We start from the raw sequence: 23,115 nt of genomic DNA, 5'->3' as shown, positions 1-23,115 counted from the left end.
GTCCCCCTTAAATTTTGCAGGGACGTTAAATAAATTGCTTTTAATCTATCTTGAAAAATGCTGCAAGAAATGTGGAATAATGTCTGCGCTTTTCAACTGATTCCCCGAACATTAGGTACACCGGTACACGGTATCAAATATACAGGCTTTGTGAGTTTTGGGGTATGATTTAAAACCATATTCTAAAATGGCGGCCCAAAAAGTAACAAAGATGTCCCGACGGGCAACGATGCTGAAATTTATGCAGGGACGTTACTCTTAAGTCGTAGGTGCACATCAAGAAATATGGCTTGAATGCACGGCCATCTTGAAAAAAGGCGGGGAGAAATATAACTATCCTTTCGGAATAACGTCCTACTCTCGAAACCGTTCGACTAAAAATAAAAAGTGTCTTACGGGTTTTCGGGTTTAACGTGCCGTCATCTTTTAAAATGGCGGTCGAAAAAGTAACACTAATGTTATGCCCCTTTGCTACTAGTTAGAGATAAATCTATACGTTTAGAGCAGTCGAATAAAATCTTTAGCCTGTAGATCATAGGTTATGGTTATGTAAATAATAATATGGTATTAGCCAAATTACTTTTAAATACTTATTTTTGTACTGTCTATCCTACTTCAAATTAGATCGCTTAAAACCTGCAAGAATTAAACTAAACACTCACATCCTAAACAAAAATAAACGATCTTATTTTTTCGTCCGCTAATAATAGTTTCAAGTTTCGCGCCTCCTAGAGTCCTATTATGATTGGTCCCATGAAACGGAAGTGCGTTACTCTTTCGACATCTATGCTGTTCTCGAAGATCGAGAACTCCGGTATCGAACTCGAACGATACATGTTATAGAATACCATTTTTCGTTCGAGAAGGATCTCGATCGATACGGCTATCTTCGAGATCGTGTTCGCTTCGAGATCGAGATCGACATCTAAGAAAATTACAGAATAGCCCCCCAGGCAAGGGAAGGCGAGTCCTTATTTTCTCCCCCCATGATCGTGGCTTCGGCGGCAGCGGCTTTTCCGCGTTTTAGCGTTATAAACTGCCCACTAGATCCCCTTCACGAGCCCCTGACTACATTCTAAAAGTGGCCGGGCTCTTTTTGTCGCTCATGAATCTTTCTGGAGAATATATAGGAGGGATAAAAAAGGAACTATTTCACGTCTTAACATTGTTAAGAATGTATTCAATTCTCCCTAGAATATGTACAGCTTCTTAATTGGGATGGAGCGAATGTCGTTATGGTTTAACAGCTTTCGATAATTATTTCTTTTATGGTAATTAAAGATATTTTAAAGATAGATGTTTTGGAACGAAGCCTGGTTATATAAGGGGCCTGAGATATTAAGGGTCGAAGGTCACCCTGTCTCTGGTAAGGACAATGGCGCGCGCCTGACAAATAACTAGTTGAAAATTTCGAATGTAAACAAACATTTTTGTTACAACTATAAATCGGCAGAGAAGCTATAAAGCGAAAACCTGAATTTTTCATGGGAGAATTGAATTATTCATAGTTTGAAAAAGTGCCTTTTAAATAAGATAACGTATACAGTACTAAATGAGACAAACTATTGACAGATAACTCGGTGTAATGGTGATGTAAATCCCTGGATTAGATTATCTAAATTAACTACGAAAATGAATAATGAATTATTTATTTTTTATGTCTTTTTACTTTCTTAATACTGATAAAACTTTGGTGGTTTTTTTGTAATAAATAACAAAATGGCGACTCTCTCTCTCTTGGAATGAATTATTTCTATAAATCAAAGTGTACCGTTTCAGAAATTAAAATTAACCCGTAAGGGACTAGAATATTAATTAAGGAATAATGCCAAATTAATTAAATCTAACCGGTGGTAAAATTTCGCGAGGGGATTTTCTTTTCTTTTTTTTTTTGTAATTATATATATATCTATATATATAATTTTTTTTCATCATTTTTGAGACAATATTGGTTTTAAAATTACATAGAGTATTTTTCGAAATTTGCCTATTCTAAAAGGCTGAGTATATAATATTTCTACAATTTTTTATATTTATATAGTAGCCGTGTTTTTAAATATCTTTAATTCGTCGTCAGGAATTTATTGGTTGGTCGATAGAATTTTGAAATTAATTACTATAAGCCCTATTGGTTATTCTAAACTATACTTTAGGCTGCGGGTTAATTTGAATTAATGTAAGGATAATTAAATTTAAACTATAAGATAGGGGTTGATTCGTGCTTTAATTTGAGCTCAATTTCATCAAATTCGGACCATAATTAAAAAAGTTATTAAAAAATTTAAAAAACAAATATTTATTAATATTTTTTTAATTTAACCGTGTTAATTTGACGTATAATTAATTTAATAATTTAAATATACTTTTAAATATACGAATAATATTAATATTATAAGATAGAGGTTGATTCGCGTTTTAATTTGAGCCTAATTTAATCAAATTTGGACCACAATTAAGAAAGTTACGAAGATTTTTAAAAAACAAATATTCCTAAAAATATTTTCCAATTTGACTGTAAAAAGATTTAAAATTATTCAGCGTCGTAACAACCCTTGTCTCATAGTAAAAATTGCATCGTAAGTCTTAATGGCAAAAGAAATAAATTGCAAAAATTAACATTCTCCGATTAGCCCGCGGCCTTGTTAAGTACTCAACTATAAGATAGTAGTACATAACGTTTAGGGAAAAATTAGAGAAAGTCCCTCATGGTCGAGGGCAATAGAGAAAAATCTATATTAGTAATAACAGTTATTTAATGAAGAGTGAACTTAACGAGCCGATGCAATTAGGACGTAGCGTTGTCATTTACCTTTAAATCATTAATTAAACGAGCGTAATTAAATTTAACCGAGATTTCTGCAAAAGTTATTTTGAGCGCCCATCATGGAAATGGAAATAGAAAACCCCTGACACTTTGTACGAATTGTAAACTTAAACCGCGATTCCTTCATTAATTGCACACGTTAATTATTAAATTATCGTTAATTGTTTTTTTTTTGTTTTATATTACATACGAAGTTTATTTCTTTTTTTGAAATGTAGAAGACTACTTTATGTTTGTTTTTTGTTTTTTTTTCATGTTTTTAACAACATTTTTAAAACTTTCTCAGCGGCATGGGACGATACACGTTTTGCCGCCATGTCCGACGTTATTTATACCTCCTCATTCCGATTGGCTATTTTTTTGTGGTATACAGATACCATTTTAGGCTTGTTTATTTGTTTTTTTTATATAAAGGTGGGATAGGTTATTAAAATTAGATGTTAATTACAGGTAAGCATTTTTTTCTCTCCGGGTAAGGGACACTTTCTCGCGCTTCTGAGAGTAAATAATAATAATATTACGAGGGGCGAACATTCAATTACACCTGATTTAATTTAGAATTTTGTTGTAAGCCCCTCGGATGGAAAACATCTCAGTTCGAAGATGTGGTCGTTGAAATTAATTTGAAAATAAGGAAAGAAAGAGTGTTTGAAACTCGCGCGAATTTATTTTAGGGTTTGGTTTTTTGGTTGTTAATTAGGGGTATTAATTACTTTGTTGGCAAACATGTTGTTCCATTAGGAAGTTACGTGGTACGGTACGGTTTTTGGGGGAGGGGGGCAACGTTTGTTTATTTGTTTGTTTAAGATCGAAGAAGAACATTTGTTTGTTTGTTTCTGTTTATCGAGAATAAGCCTATCCGAGTGGTAGGAATGTTTAACGATCTACGAACGTCACAGTTCCGTCAATCCGTATTCGGTTTTGGGCTCCATTTGAGGGGCGTGGGAGAGACCGTGTCCCTGCGCGGGCGAGGCTTGAGCCAAACCGCTCATGTCCTGATGGTTAATGGCATTTTGCGCGTGTTGCTGTTGCGCTTGTTGTTGTTGCGCTTGCTTCTGAGCGTTTTTCTTGACGTTTTTGGTATTAGGCAATTTATTGTCCTTTTTCCATTTCATTCGCCTATTTTGGAACCAAATCTTAATTTGCCTCTCGGATAAACAGAGCGCGTGAGCGATTTCAATCCGTCGTCTTCTAGTCAGGTACCGGTTAAAATGGAACTCTTTTTCTAGCTCGAGAATCTGATGCCTCGTGTACGCCGTCCGTTGGCGTTTCGGTTCCATCCCCGCGAACGCTCCGTTCGCTGTGTGCAAGACGCGCCCATCAGAAAACGGCGACAAAGAACAAAGATATAAGATAATGGAAAGGACGGAACATTACGGCCAAACTTGCGAGCCGCAATTAACGCCGCGCAAATACCCCGACAGAAGCATATAATATAGTCGACTCGAACTAATTTACGTTTAAGAAACTAACCGAAAAACGAGACGTGATAGGCCAAGTTTCAATACCGCAAGAACTTGTTAAGCGTTAAGCCTAAATTGGAGAAACACGTGACGTCATCTTTGACGCTAAACGGCGAATTTCTTAAACTCTCTATTTACTTAAGGGGTAATAATAAATACGTATCCAATATTTCGGAGTTGTATTTACTCGCGATGCGCATCAAAGTAAACAACGCTGAAAACCTTATATACGAAGTAGTATCGTTATATCGTAGTATAGATGTAGATACTTCTTAATGTATACTTTAAGGTATATTATATACTTCTGAAGTTGATAGTTAAAAATCGCTTAAAATATTTCTATACCTTAAGAAAAAGGTGGGCATTTTTATGTTGGATCTAAGAAAATTTCAGTCGACATCGCGACTAGCGCGATGCTTATCATCAAACACGTCGAAAAAAAACTTGAAAGAAAATATACCGACTCCAGAAAAAAAAAACCCCTACACTCAAAATAACATTCCCATTCCCCTACAGCCTTAATTCGATTTAAATGGTGTTTTTAACCTTTGAACTATTTATACATACATCGATATACGGCTTCATTTATTTCGGTGTTGCCACGCATTGTTTTAAGAGGTAAAATTTGCCTTTTTGGTCTATTAACTGTTGCAATTGGCAATATTATGAAAGATAAATATTATATATAGTTATTTCTATAATCTTACGTACAAAAATAAAGCTAAATTCAAACTTATTGAATTTAAATACTAAAATTTAATTTTACCACTGCTTTTTACAACTTCAAAAGAAGTCAAAGCGGAACAGTTTTAACGAACAGATTGCATAGCGCAATTTTCAAACGTCAAAACCCTCTAAAATATGAAGTTTCATCCAACTAGTTATTAGAGAGTTGAATTACAGATAGAAATGAAATTTCCAGACGTATAGGCTAGCACGTACTTAACCCAACCAAGGTCGAATACTTTCATATAATATATTCCTTGAAAACTCAACCAACCCTATCTCATCTTCAAAAATATAAAAATTCTAGACACAATAAATTCGGACGAAGAAAATAACCCAATTAAAAACCGATTCCCAAGTCAAAAACTCAACTCATTTCTTTTTGTGTCGATTCTACAAACGTAATTCGAAATTTAAATATTATAACAAATCCGGGGCGACACATTGTCGCTATTTTAATTGATCCAACATAAAATAATCCACACGTTTAGAATAATAATTAAGCGATTTTAACTAAATAATAAAATGGAACCATATTTACGGTACCATCGTATAAATAACAACAACTACGAAGCTCTTCGTTCATATTGGGTTGCTAAGCCTCGGTTGTTCAGTATTTACAAGCGGAGATATTTTTCAGGGTGGAAAGCTAATTTTTCACGGATTCTTTACCAAGGGGGTCCCAGCGTGCTCTTTTTTTGAGGATACATCCTACTGTGTTAGGTACGGGATAGTGAAATACCATTGTGTCCGAATGTTAACAAGCATTGCCAACTGTGGGTCCCAAGGGTGTCTTTACCGGTTTACCCCAAAAAATGGATGGACTATAGAAGGTTTGGGAAGTTCATAGAATTGTACCTTAGATGAAAATTTAGATACGCTAGCTATCTTGGGTTACCATGGCTTTTCAAAAGGTCAAAAAGGTAAAGTTGAAGGTCAAAAATAAGCGGGAGTTTGAATTTAGGCTGTAGAGAAAGTATATTGGATCGGTAAGCCTAAATTTTAAGAAACTATTTTGAAATTTGAATTGAATCTTTTTTAACCCTAACAGGAAGGGATATTGAATTAATAGTGATAAAAATTCGAGATAGACGTCTAACAAATATAACTTAGGCGCCTCGACAATTGCTTTTAGTTTTAGCAAGCCATTCCGTCTTCTATTCGATTCGACCACCATGGGAACTTTATCCTACCCATCAAAAATAATCTAAGTATTGATTAATTTGATCCCTAATCTGTCTAAGTTCAATTTGAACTGTCAGAACTTAAGGCCTACAATTATTTCCCAGTAAAAATACACCACTTTGGTATCCTCTAGTATTTATCATAGCAAAATCAAGAATATTTTATGGTATACCTTAAAATGGTCACCAGGACCCATTAAGGTCAAATGGTATCTTCCGATAAAGGGTATCTTTAAAAATGGGCGTAACCCGAGGGTCAGAATGATGTATTAGTAGTAGTGACCAGAAATTTTTTAACGATACTAAGCCTTTGTCGAACGAGATAAGGTATGGGACATTTGGTATACACGACTCCCACACCTGGTTCTTTTTGGGGTATACTACTATAGAAAAGAAAGTTTTAGGGAATCTTAAATTGGTCCCATGGGTGCTATGAGCTTAGAAAAGAAATTCTATTCTAAAGTTTGGGTTTGAAAAGGGATTCGTTTCCATGGAAAAGATCGGTGGACGGAATCGTATGAAGTTGGCGGGAAAACTCGGCTCTTCGCGCCGTCAACAGAGTTTCTTCTTGCCGAGGTGCTTGCCTTAAATAGGTAACGATATAACTAACTTGGTTCAAATAGTTAAATTAATCTGGTTTAAGCGCAATTGAGGAATTGAAATTAAGTTAAAGGTGATTAAATTGTAATTTAGAGTTAAGTTACGTACTATATCTTGTTTAAAAAAGAGCCAAACTAGTAACTAGTTTTGTGGGAGAGTGAGTATAGATGGGTTTTTAAGCCTTAGTGAAAAGCCTAGCCTATCTTGGCTTACGGTTGACGGGTTCGGTCGGTGAGCTCGAAAATGGGTGGTATATATAAAATAAATGGGCAAAAAAGGGGGCTCTCTATTCATTTACAGGGGTGGTGGTGCTAGTAAAGCCATAATGGTAGATCGGTGAACTTACAATATCGCCGCTGCTAGGGGCCTACGCTACAACCGTTAAAGGTTTCTTTGGGTCTTGATTTATTACGAAAATATAAGTAGACTAAAAAAAAAAGTGAAACCGAATTTAAAATAAATTGGCCGTTTCGAAATTCGAAAACGATACCAGTGTAAAAAAACATTCGTATAAGTTGTTTTTTCCTTTTTTTTTCAAATTAGTTATCCTATCTATATGTTGGGTTGACAAAGTCTTAATTTATTACCACAGGGGGCCATTTGTCGTGTTTTTTCCGTTTAATCTTCGGGCCATTACATCCTCGTTAAGCGCGCGCGCGATTCGTAAATTTTTCAGGCATCGTAAAAATTCCGGGCTACCATTCAAAACAAAACAAAAAGGCGGGCGAAATGAATATACGAAGGGAAGAAGCTATAAAGGGACGACGGGACATTAACGAAATGGATGTTTTTATGGCCGTCGGAAATGGGGGAAGAGAAATCGGCGCGCTACAAACATTGGCACGTGCTTTTCGGGCCTCGTGTTCGGACCTTTCTCGAGGGTTTTTTCTTAGGGGGTTTGATTTTGTCGAAGAGCTTCGTAGTTGGGGCAAAAGTTGGGAGCAAAGTTTAGGTGCTCACCTGCATTAATATGGACTTTTTTCATCCAGGGGTATATGACTGGCTGTCCGCCGGACGAAAGGGCGCAATCGGGGTTGGGTAAGCCCGGACTGCCCTGTTGCGGCGGATGCGACGACGTCGTTTGGGGTGGTTGGGACCTTGGCAGTCCACCGTTGGGTGGCGGTGACGAAACGGGTGACCTATGCGCGTGGTGCTGAGGCAAAGGTCCGTGCAAACCCGGAACGGGACTGTGACTATTCGCGACATGGTCGACGGACGGCGGTAGTCCGGCGGAACCTCTGGGAATCGGTGGTCCCGCGGAAGAGGTCAGACTACACGAATGTTGGTAATAATGGTGTGGCGAACTGGCGTGATTCGTGTAGGCCGAGGATCCGCCGTTTTCCTGGCCATAACTGACGGCGGTGTGCGGGCTGTTGACGCCGTATCCGTAAGGATGATGGGGCGGTTGGGGACCGTAATAGTCCGCTCCGTGGGTAGGAATGTAGTTTCCTTGCGAATATTCCTCGTTCGGTGGAAATTTCGGATCCACGTACGGCGGAGAGTTCATCAAAAACGAACTCATGATCATTAATTTTTGGGTGAATTGGATGGAAATAATTTTTCTTCGGGGTTGTCGTTTAACCGCGCGCTGGCTCCGCCTCTCGGCAGAAATTAGCATATCACGCGGCCGCCGTCGTCCAATCGGCTCGGTGGGCTTTGACCCGGGGCGCTCGCGTCAGATTGATCGATGACAGTGACACATTGCGAGAAAATGGCGGCGCCGGCCATACCTGTAGGCTAGGCCCCGCCGCCCCGCCAACGGACGCGTGAAAATATATTTTTCAAACACAATATACTCGAAAACGCGCTCGTCGCGCGCTCTAGGATCTCGCGCCGCCGCCGAAATTCACCACAACAGTTCCTCGTGCAAAATCCCCGTTCTTGAGTGGAAATGCGATGCAAAAATGATGCCTACCGTAATGTCCTCAGGCTCGAACACCAACAATCAAGCGTGCAAAATGCTTTATCAGCCGATGTACTCGGTCCTTAAGGGAGAACTCGGGAAGACTCCGAGCGATTGGAACAACTACGGAGATTGTTGTTGGGTCGAGCTAAATTGAAAGCTCTTTCGTTTCGATTAAAAAAAAGGAGCCCGTTGAAGAAGGGCTCGGACGAGTCGTTAAGAGCGCTTGATGCCGTTCAACGTTGCTATACGACTCGTGGTGGAGGTTTGAAACGGCAGCCGCGAAGTGCAACTTCTAACGTGGATATGACGTTAAGAGCCGATTTCGCGCTAACCCACACCAACTATGTCTGATCAACGTGTGCCAGTAGCAACGTGCACAAAGTCGTAGCGGCAGAAACGGCACCAACGGAGGCATGCGTAGAAGACTGTACGTCCGCGGGGCATTTAACAGGTACTATAAAATATTCACAAATAATAGTCCGGGTGCACGGTGGTGTTCGAGCGCGGTTGGCTATTCGCTGTCGTTTGGCCCGCGCCTGAGCGAAGCCCGCTTTCCCCCCTCTTCTTTACTGTATGCCCCTTATTTTCCCCTTTCTCGTACACCAGAGAGGGAGGCTGGTCCATTTTTGGACAACCCCCGCGCCCGTGTGATCCCCTTTTTGCGCTCTCCAACACCCCCCTCCTTCCCTCCCTAGCGCGGGAATCGCGCCTTTGCCGCTGCTTAGGGATCCCAGAAAGATCCCAGAAAACACCGCTCTCTCGGGAGAGAATAGCTTCGATATTATTGTAAGAATGGATTCCCGTAATTTGGCGGGAAACACCAAAGTTATCGCGACCGGGGTTCCATCTCTCGGTTCTATTCGCAATCGACGCCATTAAAGAAAACACGCTCTTTTCCCAAACTTCGAATTTCGGCGCGAGAAATGGCACGTGGAATTTTCTTTGAATAAAATTTAAAGTACATCCACGTGATTTGTTAAATAAACGCCGTTAGTTCGAGTCGCATTTATTATTTCGTTTTCCAAATGAAATATAATCCGTTAATGATCCAGAGCCTCCCCTCATTTCGCCTCACGCTATTTATTTTCTCCGTGTGGCAGGCCTATCACTGGCCCTGCCTGTCTCATAGTCCCCCGCTGAGCTTTTTTCCACTTTCTTTTGCCATGTGCGCGCTTGTATTTCAGTCTTGGCAATGCGACGCGGCCACCGAGGCAAAAGCCAATGAGTCGTAGTCGATTTATAGAAAAGTACACGAAATCCGCATTTTCACTTAAAAGGAATCTCGGAGTCTTGGCGGCACTCAGAAAACCAGGAGGGTTCTTTTTCTCTTTTACTTTTAGCCCTCTCGTAGACCTGTAGTCCGAAATCCATCAATTTAGAAAGTCGGCAGGTGTAGGTGGAGGTGCACCCTCCAAGTTTCAATGTTGTCCAAGTTATATGGCGTCTCCTAGTATATTTCCCCCATTGTTTCTTATTTGGTATTTTATTTTTCTTGCATTTTCGAATTATGTTGAGTCTTCATTAATTAGTTCGCAATTAATTTAATTGTGAGGTAAGTTAATTAAATTATTTTTATTTATTAGAAAATTTCGTAAATATATTTTTTATTATATTGATCATGGAAGTGGTATGGTTAAAACGTAACTGGTTTGTTTTATGTTTAATTAAGTCATTAGCTTGATAATTCCGTGTAATCAAAATTTAAATAACTTATTTAAATTAAATTTATCCGATTGGAAAAATAAATCAAAGTATTTATTTAAAATTTAAGGGAAAGATGACTTATAGGGGTAAAGGTTTTAAGCTATTTTCAATGAGCCCCTGTAGAGATGTTCGTGTGCAATACACCGGTGTATGCATTTCACAGAAACAAAATGTAAAAATTTAAACTTTGAGGTTATTTATACTTGCCACAGATAACGGCAGCATTTCAATGCTTTGAAAGAGTATATGTATATATATCTCCGTCATATATTACAATGTTTTTATTTCATGCAAATTACTTTTTTGGTTTCATAACAATTTTTGTACATATTTTGCAATTTTTATTTTTAATGTTTATATGTAATTGGGTAATTTGTTAGTGTTTACAACAACGAATTTCAAATAAAAATTTCCTTACGTGACAAATAAACACGTGCTCAATTTCAAATATGAACCAAGGCTTACCGAATAAATGTATTCATAAAGCTTGTGATAAACGTAATACGGAGCATCCTTTAAAAAATAACAAGACTGAGAAAAAAATGTTTCTATTCCTTAAATTAATTAGCCTCTACTTCTAACGTAGTAATTTTTCTTTTTCGTTGATGAAGATGATTGGATAATTGGTATACGGCTTGTATCTAATTTATTTCTGTCCAAAATTTCCCGAAGTACATTGCCTTATTTTCCCTCTAAGTTGCGGGGGATTATTTTAGGTCCATATTTCCTTAGTATATTCATCATGGTTCATACAAATACGGAAATATCGTTGAAATAAATGTGTGTCTAAAACTTTCTTAGCTATTTAAATTTTTAGACTCAACAATAGAGGTTGTACAAAACCAATACCATTGTTATTACTCCATCGTATTAAAACGGGTGAGCTTTAGGTGGCTTGCACGAGAAATTATTAGAGGAATATCTATTAGAAACCCTGGAGCTATTTTAGTCAAAAGTTGCCTGAACCCATTGTCAAAAAGATAAATTTGCATAACTCAAATTAATAGTAACTTCAACAGAGAGAGAGAGGGAAAGAGAGGGTTATGGTTGGGTTTTGATAGAAGGCTGTCAACGCTGGTCTCCTTCGAGACAATACTTTTACGTTTCACGGTTGATTATTACATTTTGTCTGCCACTCATTTCTTTCCGGTCTCCGATTATGATTCTATTTTTATCATCTCAGACCTATAATTTGTTATTTAAATTTTTTTTACATCTATTGTTTCTGGTTCTTCAAATGAAGGGTTGAAGAAGAATATGATTATATACTTATTTTATTATATAACTAAGTGCGAATTAAATTTTGAGGTTCCGGTAGATTGAAAGTAAATTAATTAAGTTGTTAAGGTAAATATTAATTTGCATAAAAAATATATAATGGGAAAGTTGATTGCGTTGAATATTTCCAGGATAAAATAATTCATGTATTGAAAATTAATTAATAATGAATGAGTGCAGGGTTATCATCTTCAAATTAACCTATAGATAGTTTTCAATAAAGGGGCTATAGAAAATTCCACCCCCTCTCTCAGTTTAAACTGCAGTGTTGTCAGGTCCTCTGTGAGTCAAGTTAGCTATAGAGGAAACTATGTATTTTTATGGGTTTAAAATTTAAGTCCATCAAAACAATTTTATATTATTATTATTGGTGTAAATATATTTGTAAAATTATGATATGTAAAATTTAATTACTCATATGGAAAAAATCTAAGGTCATCTTTAGGGGAAAATTTTCAGTGCAAAGTATATGAAGTAGATGCGAGTAATCTAAAATTATGATATTCGATTTTGAAAGGGGCTAGAAAGTGAAGGCGATCTTTTGGGGGGTTTGGTTATTCCCGAGTGAATTGGCTCCTTCCATTGGCTTGGGATATAAGATCTACGACAATGATGGATGTCCTCTATCATACTTGGCTGCACGTGGGCTAACAACTTTGTTTTCGAACGAAAGCAACCGCGCAACTTTCCTAAAAGTAGGATAATATATCCCATGTTGATCTGAAGGAAAAAGATGAACGGCATATAGTCTCAACCTGAATCAACTCAATTTCAGATAAAACGTGATGGGTTAACTAAATTGTTTTCAACCTCAGTATAAGGTCACTGCGGAACTATTTATTGACTGCTATGAATTACAATATCCTGACTTTTGGCATTAATTGAGAGACCACTTATAAATAGGACAAAGGCTCAAAGTTTGTATTGGACAAAGGCTCAAAGTTTGTATTATTTGCGTAGCTTGGGACGTAGGCACGTGTTTAATTATATCAAAGACAAAATTAAATGAGACTTAAGGTGTCTAAAAATATTAATTCTAACGCCACAAAAGTTCAACTATTTAGGAAAACAATAAGAGTGCTGCAATTGGTCGAGCAAGAGATGAAATACGATTTTGCTTGAATCTAGTTTCTTCATAAGTCTGCTATAAGCCATACCGATTTCTCACTTCGCCAGTATTTGCGATTACAAAAAAAAACCAAAAAACATAGAGTTGGTTAACATCTTCCTTGTCTCTTCTAGGCTATGATAAATGTATCTTTCCAATATTTATACACATATCGTTCCATAAACATAAATAACTATAATTTAGAAAATATTGCAAAGTCTATTTCCTTGATTTTGTCTTCCGATAAGAAAATTTGAATAAAAATTGATCAGCGTGCCTAATAATTATAAGGTTCAATATAGGTAAACCCAGACGGAAGATTAATGAGAAATAAGTCACGATTTCGTTTGTACAAAGAGTTTTCTGCTGCGAGCGAAAACATTTAAATGAACTTGTTACGTTTTGACAGATAGCTTTTAAGAGGCTATATAGGATCTAAAGAAGAATAAAGAAAGAAAAAAAATCTGTAAAAGTGATGAATATCAATGACATGACCCCGACGAATCAATCCTTCCCGTTCCTGTCATTCTACTTAAATTACGCATGCTATACTCGATTTCGCGCGCGAAAATCTATCTTTCTTAACCTTTGACACCACGTAGAGTTTAAACGCGCGCGCGCGAGCACGGAGCCTAATAGAATTTATTCAAACGTAACCCGATTAAGTTATTACGTACCGCTAAGCCTAACGTGTATTCAAAATTGAGTTAAGCCTACTTTTTAAAAGCTAAGCCTAAAATCCTACTTTAAATTCAAACTAGGCTTAGCATTGTTCCATTTAGTGTAGGTTTACGCGTTGCCATCCCACGATGGGTACTTTTAATAAAGCATACAGGAAATAGCGTTTTGTCAGAAAACATAAACATCTGTTAAAATTTTAACATATCAAGTTGCGAGTAGAGTACATGTGTGTCCTCAAAAGGTAATAAACCGAACGAGCTAATTTATTTCCCACAATGCTTCGCGACAATTCCTTGGGTTAAGCCAAGGGAATTTGTTTCCTTTATGACTTATATTACGTTCCTACGCGTGAGAATTGAATTATATCAAACATAATATTGGACATAATGAGCTAAGGCCTTTCAAAACCTTTTTTAAGCCTTGGTTTAAAATTAAAGCCCTCCTCGATTCATCGGTGCATAATCTAAGCTGGAAATCAATAAACGGGGGGAATTTTCCAAATGACCATCTTCAAGAAGGAGCGCGAGCGACTTACGAGAAAGAATGGGGAAATAAAAGGCGGGAAAACTACTACAGAGCAGAGGGGGCCCTTAAAGAATAATAAAGTGAATCTACTATTACTACTATTCTTTATCCTATAGGAGTAGAAGCTAAATGACTCGAAGGATATTATAGTAGGAAATGGCTGAAGAATTCGCGCCAAATCGCCCCGTTAACCTTTACAGGAATCTCTCTGGTTTTATTGGTCCATTTAAAGCGGCGCGAGCTAGTAGGGGCCCGCGCGCGCCAAGTGGCTCCAACTCTCATGAATGACCAAAAAGACATTACTCAAAACAGAGAGTGTAAGAGTGAGAGTAAACATAATCTGACGTTCATCATTCGAAGTTTGTTCAATCTACCCCTACTAGATAATTTTAATAATTGGTAGTAGTGGGAATAAATATACAAAAACGTCCTTTCGATAACCTAGAATTTCCTCTACTAGGCCACACACAAGAGGTAGTTAAGACCTTGGTTTTAATAATTTACTTCAACTTATAGACATCAATCAAGGGTGCTAGTGCTACTAGTCGACACGTGTTTACAGAAGCCTTTATACAAATGACGATATGCCCTTCCAACTCTTTTTTTTTTTTTTCATAGGCATAGGGCGAATGGGAAAAGATGTAGTAGTTGCTATAGTAAGTAGGAGGATGGGGAGAGGAGAACTCAGCTTGATAGATGGCGGTCGTTACCAAATATCCCCCTAGCGTAAAAACCTATTTACGTTGCGTGTAAAGAAATAGTCAAGCATGGCTATCCTCTCTCTATATACATACAAGAGATCCACACTTCTTTAAGTTTAAGTTTAAGCCTCGGTCTTGTTTATAAATTTTTCTGTTAAAGAATCGAAAGAATAATATCGCGTTAACACTATTCGGAACTGCCTTCTAACGGTCTTTCTTAATTATTTTTAAATTGTTTTGATGAATTGTATTTTTTTAAACACTCCATTAAAGCTAACAGTCACGCTGCGGTGTTAATTGTAATTTAAAAGGGGCCATAAAATATGATGATCGTATATAAAGGCTACTGGTGTTATGACGCCTTAAGTTTATGGGTGATTAACAACGCGTCACGTAGTAAACTCGTTAAGTTTTATGGTGATTTTTACATATATATTATATTCAAGCTTTAATTTCAAGCCGCGCGCATATTTGAGATTCCGGTTTTATAAAAAAATGAAAAGTGACAATTGTAGATAGAGTGATTTTTATATTTTATTTATACCCTGTTGAAGGTGCAGATAATATAATTTAATTCAGGGTAAAAAATAATTTATATTTAAATTTTCTAACAAATCAATAATGCATGCAGGTATAAGAGGAATACCGCTTCAATGGTTCAAGAGAGTCCGCGGTTATGGTTCATAACCTTCACCTTTAACATATGGGATATCCCCAAGGGAAGTATTATTATCGGCCCCGTACTATTTTTAGTTCACGTCAAATGACCTACGCAATTATAATATACAAAGAAAACTAATCGTTTTTGTCGATAACTTCACTATTTGCGGATGTATGACTCGTGCACGGAGGTATATTTCAAACAATTTTACCCAAGAGGGTATAGCTCAATTTCAGAGATTGTTAAATGATAACTTTTTAACGCTTAATGTAAACAAGACTAAATATACTATGTACGACTCTCTGCCGGTAAAGTAACAGATGTCACTTAATGAATGTGAGCAATTGCCCAAATGCAATAACATAGATATTACACGCTAGAAAATGTTAATCCAATAACCTATTTAGGGATTATGATAGATCATCATTTGACAACACACTCAATAACTATTCGTTATTGTTTGTATAAATTTTACCAACTGGAGGCCATCTCTTAAGCAATAAAATTATCCATATTTCACAAATTGAATTTTTACATAAATACCCTCGAAGGGGCAGATATTATAAAAAATAACTTTTACAAAATTGCATATTTTAAATTATAAACATTTAAAATATAATTTTGTGTTTATTTAACTTTCTCCAGGGGATAATTGAGGGAGGGGTAAAATTTTAATTAGGGAAACTAATTACAGTATATATTTTATGGGAGTTTTGTACCCCCCCCCCCTTGCATGCAGACTTGTTTGTTTTATAAATGTGGTACGTTGGTGAGTATGCATGCGCCTCCTATATTATGCTATCCGTGTTTCAAAATGTCTTTTTAATGACTTCCTCAAACCGTAACGTTTCTTCTCCATTATTAAAAGTCTCCGCGAATTAAACTGTACAATTAAGAAATTATATACCTTTTGTTTCGTATAAAATAACTTTGCTTTCAGATATACACGCTCAGTCTCGCGTGCTAATTTATAACTAAACTTTGTACGTGATATACGGTTGAATAAACGTAAAAGGCGGAGAGTACGAATATAAACGTATTCGCCCTAAGTATAACGCTATTAATAATGACACCGCGAACACTTAAAATTAATTTATACACTGAAGAATATTTAAATGGTGTTTTTTTTCTAGTGTTATCCGGCGAATTCTGCGATGCAGTGTTTACTCCACATCAAAAGGCACTCCCTTAAAACCGCCTTAAAGTTGTCAAATATTCCTGGATAAAAACAATGTTGTTTCGCTAAACAAAGGCTTGAATGTCACCTTATACGTAACTCCAGTAGCTTCTACGTTAATCCTTTTAGACTATAGAATTTTGGAAGCTAGGACACTATTTGAATGCAAATTTCTCTGTCGTATAGGGGGAACAAAACCGAGCACATTTTCTTTTGTTTCTCGCGCGAGCTCTTGAACCATTTCGACGATAATCACGAGCTATCTTTTCCATAGACTTTAATACATCCTTTTGTGTTAAAATGAACAATGTACTATCTAAATTACATAAAGTTTGCGTAGAAATGCACCATATTTCTGGGTTAAAAATGAGAAAATGCGCTCGATCTCATTTAACATGCAGTCGTTGTAGAAAGGTTTAAGCCTTGGTGAAAAGAATAAATATTATAACGGAACTATAGTGGGGTGTGGCGAGGTATCGCTACATAAGTTTTTATCGGGGAAATAAGGTGAAACGTTTTTACAAGAACATCTTTATTCGATACAATCCAAAACTGAAGTGAAGTCTTTTTCCTCTCTTTTTACCGAACACTCCTTTGACTCCAAAAAACCCCAAGAAACCCCAAATCCTCTCCGGTGGTCGAGCGAAAGGGGTGAATCATCTTTAGGGAAAGTTTTCCAAATAAGGGCATGAAGTTCATAAAGGGACCTTCCCTAAAGTCACAGTGAGTAACGTAGGGACATTCACCGAAGTCCCCGTTACAACACCCCCCCCACCAAAATTGGAGCACAACTGCGACAACACTCTTCATTATCTTCATTATACAATAGCAAGAAAAATTTTAAACAATGACAAAAATTGGCCAAACCAGAAAATAAAACAAAACAAAAATACAGTATATTGAAAATCCAAATACTAATTGAACAAACACAGTAACTTATGGTAACAAAAAAAATTAAGAAAAGCAATTTATACAACAAAAAACGAGTTAAGCTAGAACACTGATTGTAATATTTAATCTTATGTTTTACTACGTTTGTATGGCCCAGATGACCCGAAAAAACATCCTGGGGTTCATCTACCAATTCCTGAATAACAGAAAGGATATCTCTCTTTTCTTTACTCGTTATTTGACTATCCCAATTGTGGGCTTCTTGTTCTACTGAAGCGACAGTACTAATCATCCCATCTCTATTTTTTAGTGGGTAAAGCGTTTCGTCTGAACCAAAACAATAAGACGAAAGATGGGGTTTGACATACAACCCGGTATATAAACAAAAATCCCATCCGAGTATAAACTCACTTTCTAACATTGGCGTAACTATTACGTCAAACCTCCAAGATTTATCTTGTATCTTAACAACAATCCTAGCTTTTCCAATGATTTCCAAATTTCCTTTATTTGCTACCTGCACCGTACCACCATTCCAAGGTTTCAATTTGTTATTACCCTTCGCCTTGTCCCACACTTCTTTGGGTAACACCGTTACATCCGAACCACTATCAAGAACCGCAAAACCATCCCAGGATCCCACTGAAACGGGAATTTTTGGTCTACCTTGCTCTTTTATAAGTTTTCTCACTGCTAGAATATTTAGGTCAATCTCATCTGAAGGCTTTAACGCCGCAAATGGTGACATTTCATCCCATGTTAGGTCACCCATTTCTTTACCTATTCTAATTTCATTCGGGGAATCTTTAACGACTCCTATTAAGCTAGAGTGAAATTGAGGACGCTCGTAATCCCCCTCCTCCAAACCCATTTGATTATTCACAAAACTTAACTCTCCATAAGCTACTTCTACCGCATTATCCGGCTGAAAGTCAGGGTCCCGCCCCTGACCGATAGCCGATACTTTGGGCATAGACGGTCTTTGGTTATCGTTCACACCTGGACAACTAAAAGATCTATGACCGAACCTGTTACACTTGTAACACTGTAAACCCGAATCTGGTTTTCTCGGTAAATAATTATTGGCTTGAATTTGGTTATTTCGAGTAACCGGATTAGGGGGCTTCCCATAATTACCCCAATTTTCGCTTCCACCCAAAATTTTCCTATTTACGTTATACCTTTGATTTGTTTGAGCGTTAGGTCTAAAATTTTGACTGTTCCTATATGTTGAGCTATTGTCCCTACCAGACAACGAGGGAGGTCTAGAATAGAAAACTCTATCATATTCTGTAATTTGTTCATTTAGACTTTGTGCCCTTTGAGCTGCCTCCTGCACTTCCGAAATTGATGGGCTAGGCGATAAACGCATAATTTGCAATAGATGCGGGTTCATTCCGCTTAATATTTTACTAGCGATGCTAGTTGAACTCATTTTCGGTTCAATTTGGCGACATAGGCGCTCCTTTTCTAACATATACGTTAGAACGCATTCATTTGGCTTTTGCCTCCTACACGCTAATTTGTCTTCAAGTTGATATCGGTAGTCGATACCAACAAACGCCCGGCAAAAACGGTCCCGAAATTCCTCCCATGTACCTAAATCGACATTTGCCCTGTCCCACCAAAGAACTAGATCACCCTCTAACATGCATTCCATTTTTTCAAATAGTTCCTTATCATTTAATCGCGATAATCTTCGGTACCTTTCCACGTCGTTTAGAAAACCCAGGGCATCTTGTCCAATGGCAAACCTTGGCATCGTTATATTGGCACTAGATGGACTCGTACTTGGACAGTGTCCAGCTACATCAGGACTAGATCTAGTTTGGGGAAATGGCTCCACAATAGATCCCGCAGTGTCGAATGGTTCGGCACCAGCGTTCAGGTCACTATGAACTTCATAGATTTGAGTATCCGAATTTGACGAGCCCTGGGCTCCGCGTAACTTCTCGAAGTTTGGTGCTTCCAAATCCGCGGCCGCGTCCTTTTGAATCGAGGTTGCGAAACTTTCCAATGCCGCGGTGTTTAAATCTACGAGCTTTCTTTGCTCATTCAACAATTCTTTCATCATATCGCCCATTTGTTTGGTGACCTGGGTAGTTACTGCAGTCAGTATACTATTCAATTCATTTGGAGTAAAACTCGAATTTGACTGGTTTCTCGCCGTACTCAGCCCTTCACTATTAGTCTGACTGCTGTTTTGGTCGGTCACGCTAGGTTCATCACCCATTTTTGAAGATTGGTTACGCGTCATCATTATTCTTTTGTTCTTCCTATGGTCCTCGACTTTAATATATTTAAATATACTTTTGGGTCGTGCAAATTTTCTTATAGCGACTTCAATTGTTTATATCCTTTGACTGTTCTTAACCAACGTCCTATTTCTTTGTCTTCAATTACCGTCCGATTTAATTTACCGTCCTATTTCTTTGTCTTCCAATTACCGTCCGATTTAATTTACCGTCCTATTTCTTTGTCTTCAATTACCGTCCTATTTCTTTGTCTTCAGTTACCGTCCTATTTCTTTGTCTTCAGTTACAGTCCTCTTTGTGGTCACTAGTCTTCAATTACCGTCCGATTTGTTTTCACTAACCGTCCTATTTGTCTTCACTAACCGTCCTATTTATTATTTACGTCCTATTTATTAATCTTCATTACCGTCCTATTTTTTTAATCTTCATTACCGTCCTATTTATTAATCTGCCCCGCGCCTCCACCAAGTTATGTGGCGAGGTATCGCTACATAAGTTTTTATCGGGGAAATAAGGTGAAACGTTTTTACAAGAACATCTTTATTCGATACAATCCAAAACTGAAGTGAAGTCTTTTTCCTCTCTTTTTACCGAACACTCCTTTGACTCCAAAAAACCCCAAGAAACCCCAAATCCTCTCCGGTGGTCGAGCGAAAGGGGTGAATCATCTTTAGGGAAAGTTTTCCAAATAAGGGCATGAAGTTCATAAAGGGACCTTCCCTAAAGTCACAGTGAGTAACGTAGGGACATTCACCGAAGTCCCCGTTACAGGGGAAAAGCAGAATACAAAAAAAAACTAACATATACCCTAGTGTGTCGAGCCGTGAATACCAAAGTATTCGTTTTCAACAACGAGTACTGGACATAAACGCCGGGCGAGTTTGAAATTCGATATGCATGCGATATATTTTTATTTTTTTGACCTCTCACGATATAGTATAATATTATATATACCTTTTTTGTTTGCGTGTGGCGTCTAGTTCGTGTCTCCAAGATGGCGTATCGATAATAAATTTATATGTCTGTTGTTTTTAATTGTATATAATTTGTTTATAGTTAAATAACCTTATTCATGGTCGTATAAGGTCAGACACCTTTACTGCATGGTGCGGTTGAGCTATGTTGTGAACATTGCTGTGCATGTAATAAATTAAACGTTCATGAGAACGGTTGTGAATTAAAAGTAATTTTCTCCTCGGGTTTAACTAGTGATAAGTTAATATTAAAACTTATTTCTGTATTATTTAGTACATTGGAAAAAGAAGACCAAGGCCCTATTTTGATTAATGTATATATATTAAGTTTTAATATAATTTAAACTAATCTAATTTAAGATACGCGATTACTAAAAGATATCAAATTTTATACGCAGCACTTAATAATTCATTCGGTCCATTTGCTAAGTTAGAAAAATAACATTAACGCTGTCACGCAATTGAACAACAGAAACACTGATATCATTGTCAAAGTGCTAAAACATTCATAAGAAAACCGTGTGAAACTCGGTGCTCTTTGTTTGTTCATTAACAGATAGCCTATAGTAATGTTGAAATGCCCTTACTATAAATATTAAAAGTGTAAAGAAAAAAAGTTGCAAAGCACAATTCGCTTAATTAAGAAAATGTTTTAATCTATAGAAAAAGATAAAAAAAAGTGAAACATAACATAACTTAGGTGCGATACAAAAAACCTCGGAGATACATAACGCCCATAACAGCACACGAGAAGCCGTACACGCGTCAACAATATTAAAAACAATGCACGCTATATTTTGATGATCCTTTCACCGCGTGCGTGCTAAGACTATCAGCACTAAAGACTTTGAAATGCATTAACTAATGACTGTTACTGCAGATACTCGGAATTTATCGATTAAAATAGACGTATATGACGAACCCTAGAACTCGGATTATTACAAAGTCTATCAATTGAATGAAACAAACCTACACGTATATATATATTGAGATATATGGAATTTTATGTAATTCACTTCTGATGACTCTCTGTCTCCTTCATTGATATGAGGAGAAAAAAACAGTAATCAAAAGAGTAATGAGGCGTATTGTAATCTGTGCTATATATATTTTATATGATAGGCATATAGAAAAATAGTATATTCGCTTTGTTTACCAACTCTATTTCATCCCAAGGTTCAAATTTGCCATGAAATCATTTCAATCTATTGAATTTAACATAATAACAATAAATGTGACCCTCGCTTGTCATTGCAGTATATATTTTATGCACTAAAGGGGCTAGGGAAATAACCCCATGGCACATCATACTCCAAGATGTTTAAACTGGCTCTGCATCATCTCCATCTATTGTCAAAATAGTACTTAACAAGTTGGGTATCAGGAAAAATCTAGTGCATGTCGCACTTATTGTTCTTATATTACTTACGAATTCAATCTATATGAGATTTCAACATATCCCCTAGCATGTCTATGTGGGAAACACCTTATAGGGGAGTGGTCCTTGTCTCATCTATATACGTTTTTGTTTACACACCGAGTAACAGTAGCTCTGAAGAGCTTATATAGGCGATTTTTCCACACCAGCTTTTTTCATTATTACTGTTATTATTATCATTATTAATAAGAATATATCTTTTTTTTTTCGCTAACGCAAGTTGCCTTAACATTCCCTGAATTCAGGCGTTGTCAGACATTATGCGGCTTAGTGGCGCCGACATTATATAAGTTTTTCTAGCATAAATGTATTTCAGAGAATATACAAGAGAAGGGACATTGAACCGAAAATATACCGCGAAACTTGCCTATCATCATATTCCGGCTAATTAAATTAATATCAGAATAATTTGCATATTTTAGTCATTAATAAGTAAATATTTTTAAAAATATTTTTCACATTTTTGGTTTTTTGATTTTTGCAGTTCTGTTTTGTGTGCACAACTAATTCCTTCCGACATTAAATGTCCGATCCCTTTGAAAATACGTAAAGGAGAGTGGTGGGAAGCAAACCTAGACATACGTCATATACCGAATATATAGCAGGGCATACGCCTACTTGAATTATAATTTTAGCCATTTCGTCTATGAAACTGAAGCTAATATTGTGTAAGCTACGAAGGCTGAATTTTCTCCATACTAATCTACCCCTTATACTGGCATTAACCTCAGCTTTATTTATACGAATATTAACGACGAAGTCTTTTTTGTTCTTTTCTTTTTTCATTATGAAAAAGGGCATTCCTACCTATAAAAAATATGACAACAAAGAAGAGAAGAAGGGCAGCTTAATGTTATTAAATTTGGTTTAGACAAGATTTTTTATAACCCTCCCTAAGTTCAGTTATATTTGGTTGCGTGGTACACTATCGACACGCCACCTATCGGGAACGGTGACAGCTAGCTATGTTATTTTTTTTATATAAATATTATTAATCATTTTGATTGGCACTTAATGAG

General features: G+C 36.9%; 2 protein-coding genes and 1 long non-coding RNA gene across 35 annotated transcripts in view; 1 reads left to right on the top strand and 2 right to left on the bottom strand.

Moving 5' to 3' along the window:
* The window catches only part of LOC149692543 (uncharacterized), a 213,230-nt gene that overhangs the window by 85,960 nt on the left and 104,155 nt on the right, over positions 1-23,115 (bottom strand). The window lies entirely within an intron of this gene.
* Positions 1-23,115, top strand: part of LOC149692548 (uncharacterized) — a 60,811-nt gene that overhangs the window by 12,378 nt on the left and 25,318 nt on the right. Inside the window, exon 1 of one of the 29 annotated variants that reach the window (XR_016382773.1) lies at positions 6,776-6,790. The exons of 26 other annotated variants lie outside the window; for them this stretch is intronic. This is a non-coding gene — a long non-coding RNA (uncharacterized LOC149692548). Of the gene's footprint in view, positions 1-6,775; positions 6,791-9,032; positions 9,155-9,599; positions 10,256-23,115 lie in introns of those variants that run through there. 2 more of the 29 variants (XR_016382772.1, XR_016382771.1) reach the window with 2 other exon arrangements.
* LOC149692549 (homeobox protein Hox-B4a-like) lies at positions 1,935-9,125 on the bottom strand. Its single transcript, XM_089868298.1, has 2 exons — positions 7,758-9,125; positions 1,935-4,124 (listed from the first exon to the last, which is right to left on the bottom strand). Exons 1-2 carry the CDS (start codon positions 8,413-8,415, stop codon positions 3,718-3,720), a joined length of 1,065 nt encoding a protein of 354 aa, XP_089724424.1. The 5' UTR covers positions 8,416-9,125; the 3' UTR covers positions 1,935-3,717.

This window comes from Phalangium opilio, unplaced genomic scaffold (genome assembly GCF_054372755.1).
Source record: "Phalangium opilio isolate 3A_F unplaced genomic scaffold, DU_Popi_V2 ptg000024l_1, whole genome shotgun sequence".
NCBI classification, from domain to species: Eukaryota; Metazoa; Arthropoda; class Arachnida; order Opiliones; family Phalangiidae; genus Phalangium; species Phalangium opilio.
Note: the sequence above shows the minus strand (reverse complement) of the source record. Positions and strands in the feature narration are given on the sequence as shown.

Excerpts from the sequence above, each read along its gene's own strand:
- LOC149692549 (XM_089868298.1), bottom strand. The coding sequence starts at position 8,415 with ATGCTAATTTCTGCCGAGAGGCGGAGCCAGCGCGCGGTTAAACGACAA. Across the intron at positions 4,125-7,757 it reads AAAAGTCCATATTAATGCAG|CGAACGGAGCGTTCGCGGGG; the intron begins GTGAGCACCTAA and ends TCTTGCACACAG.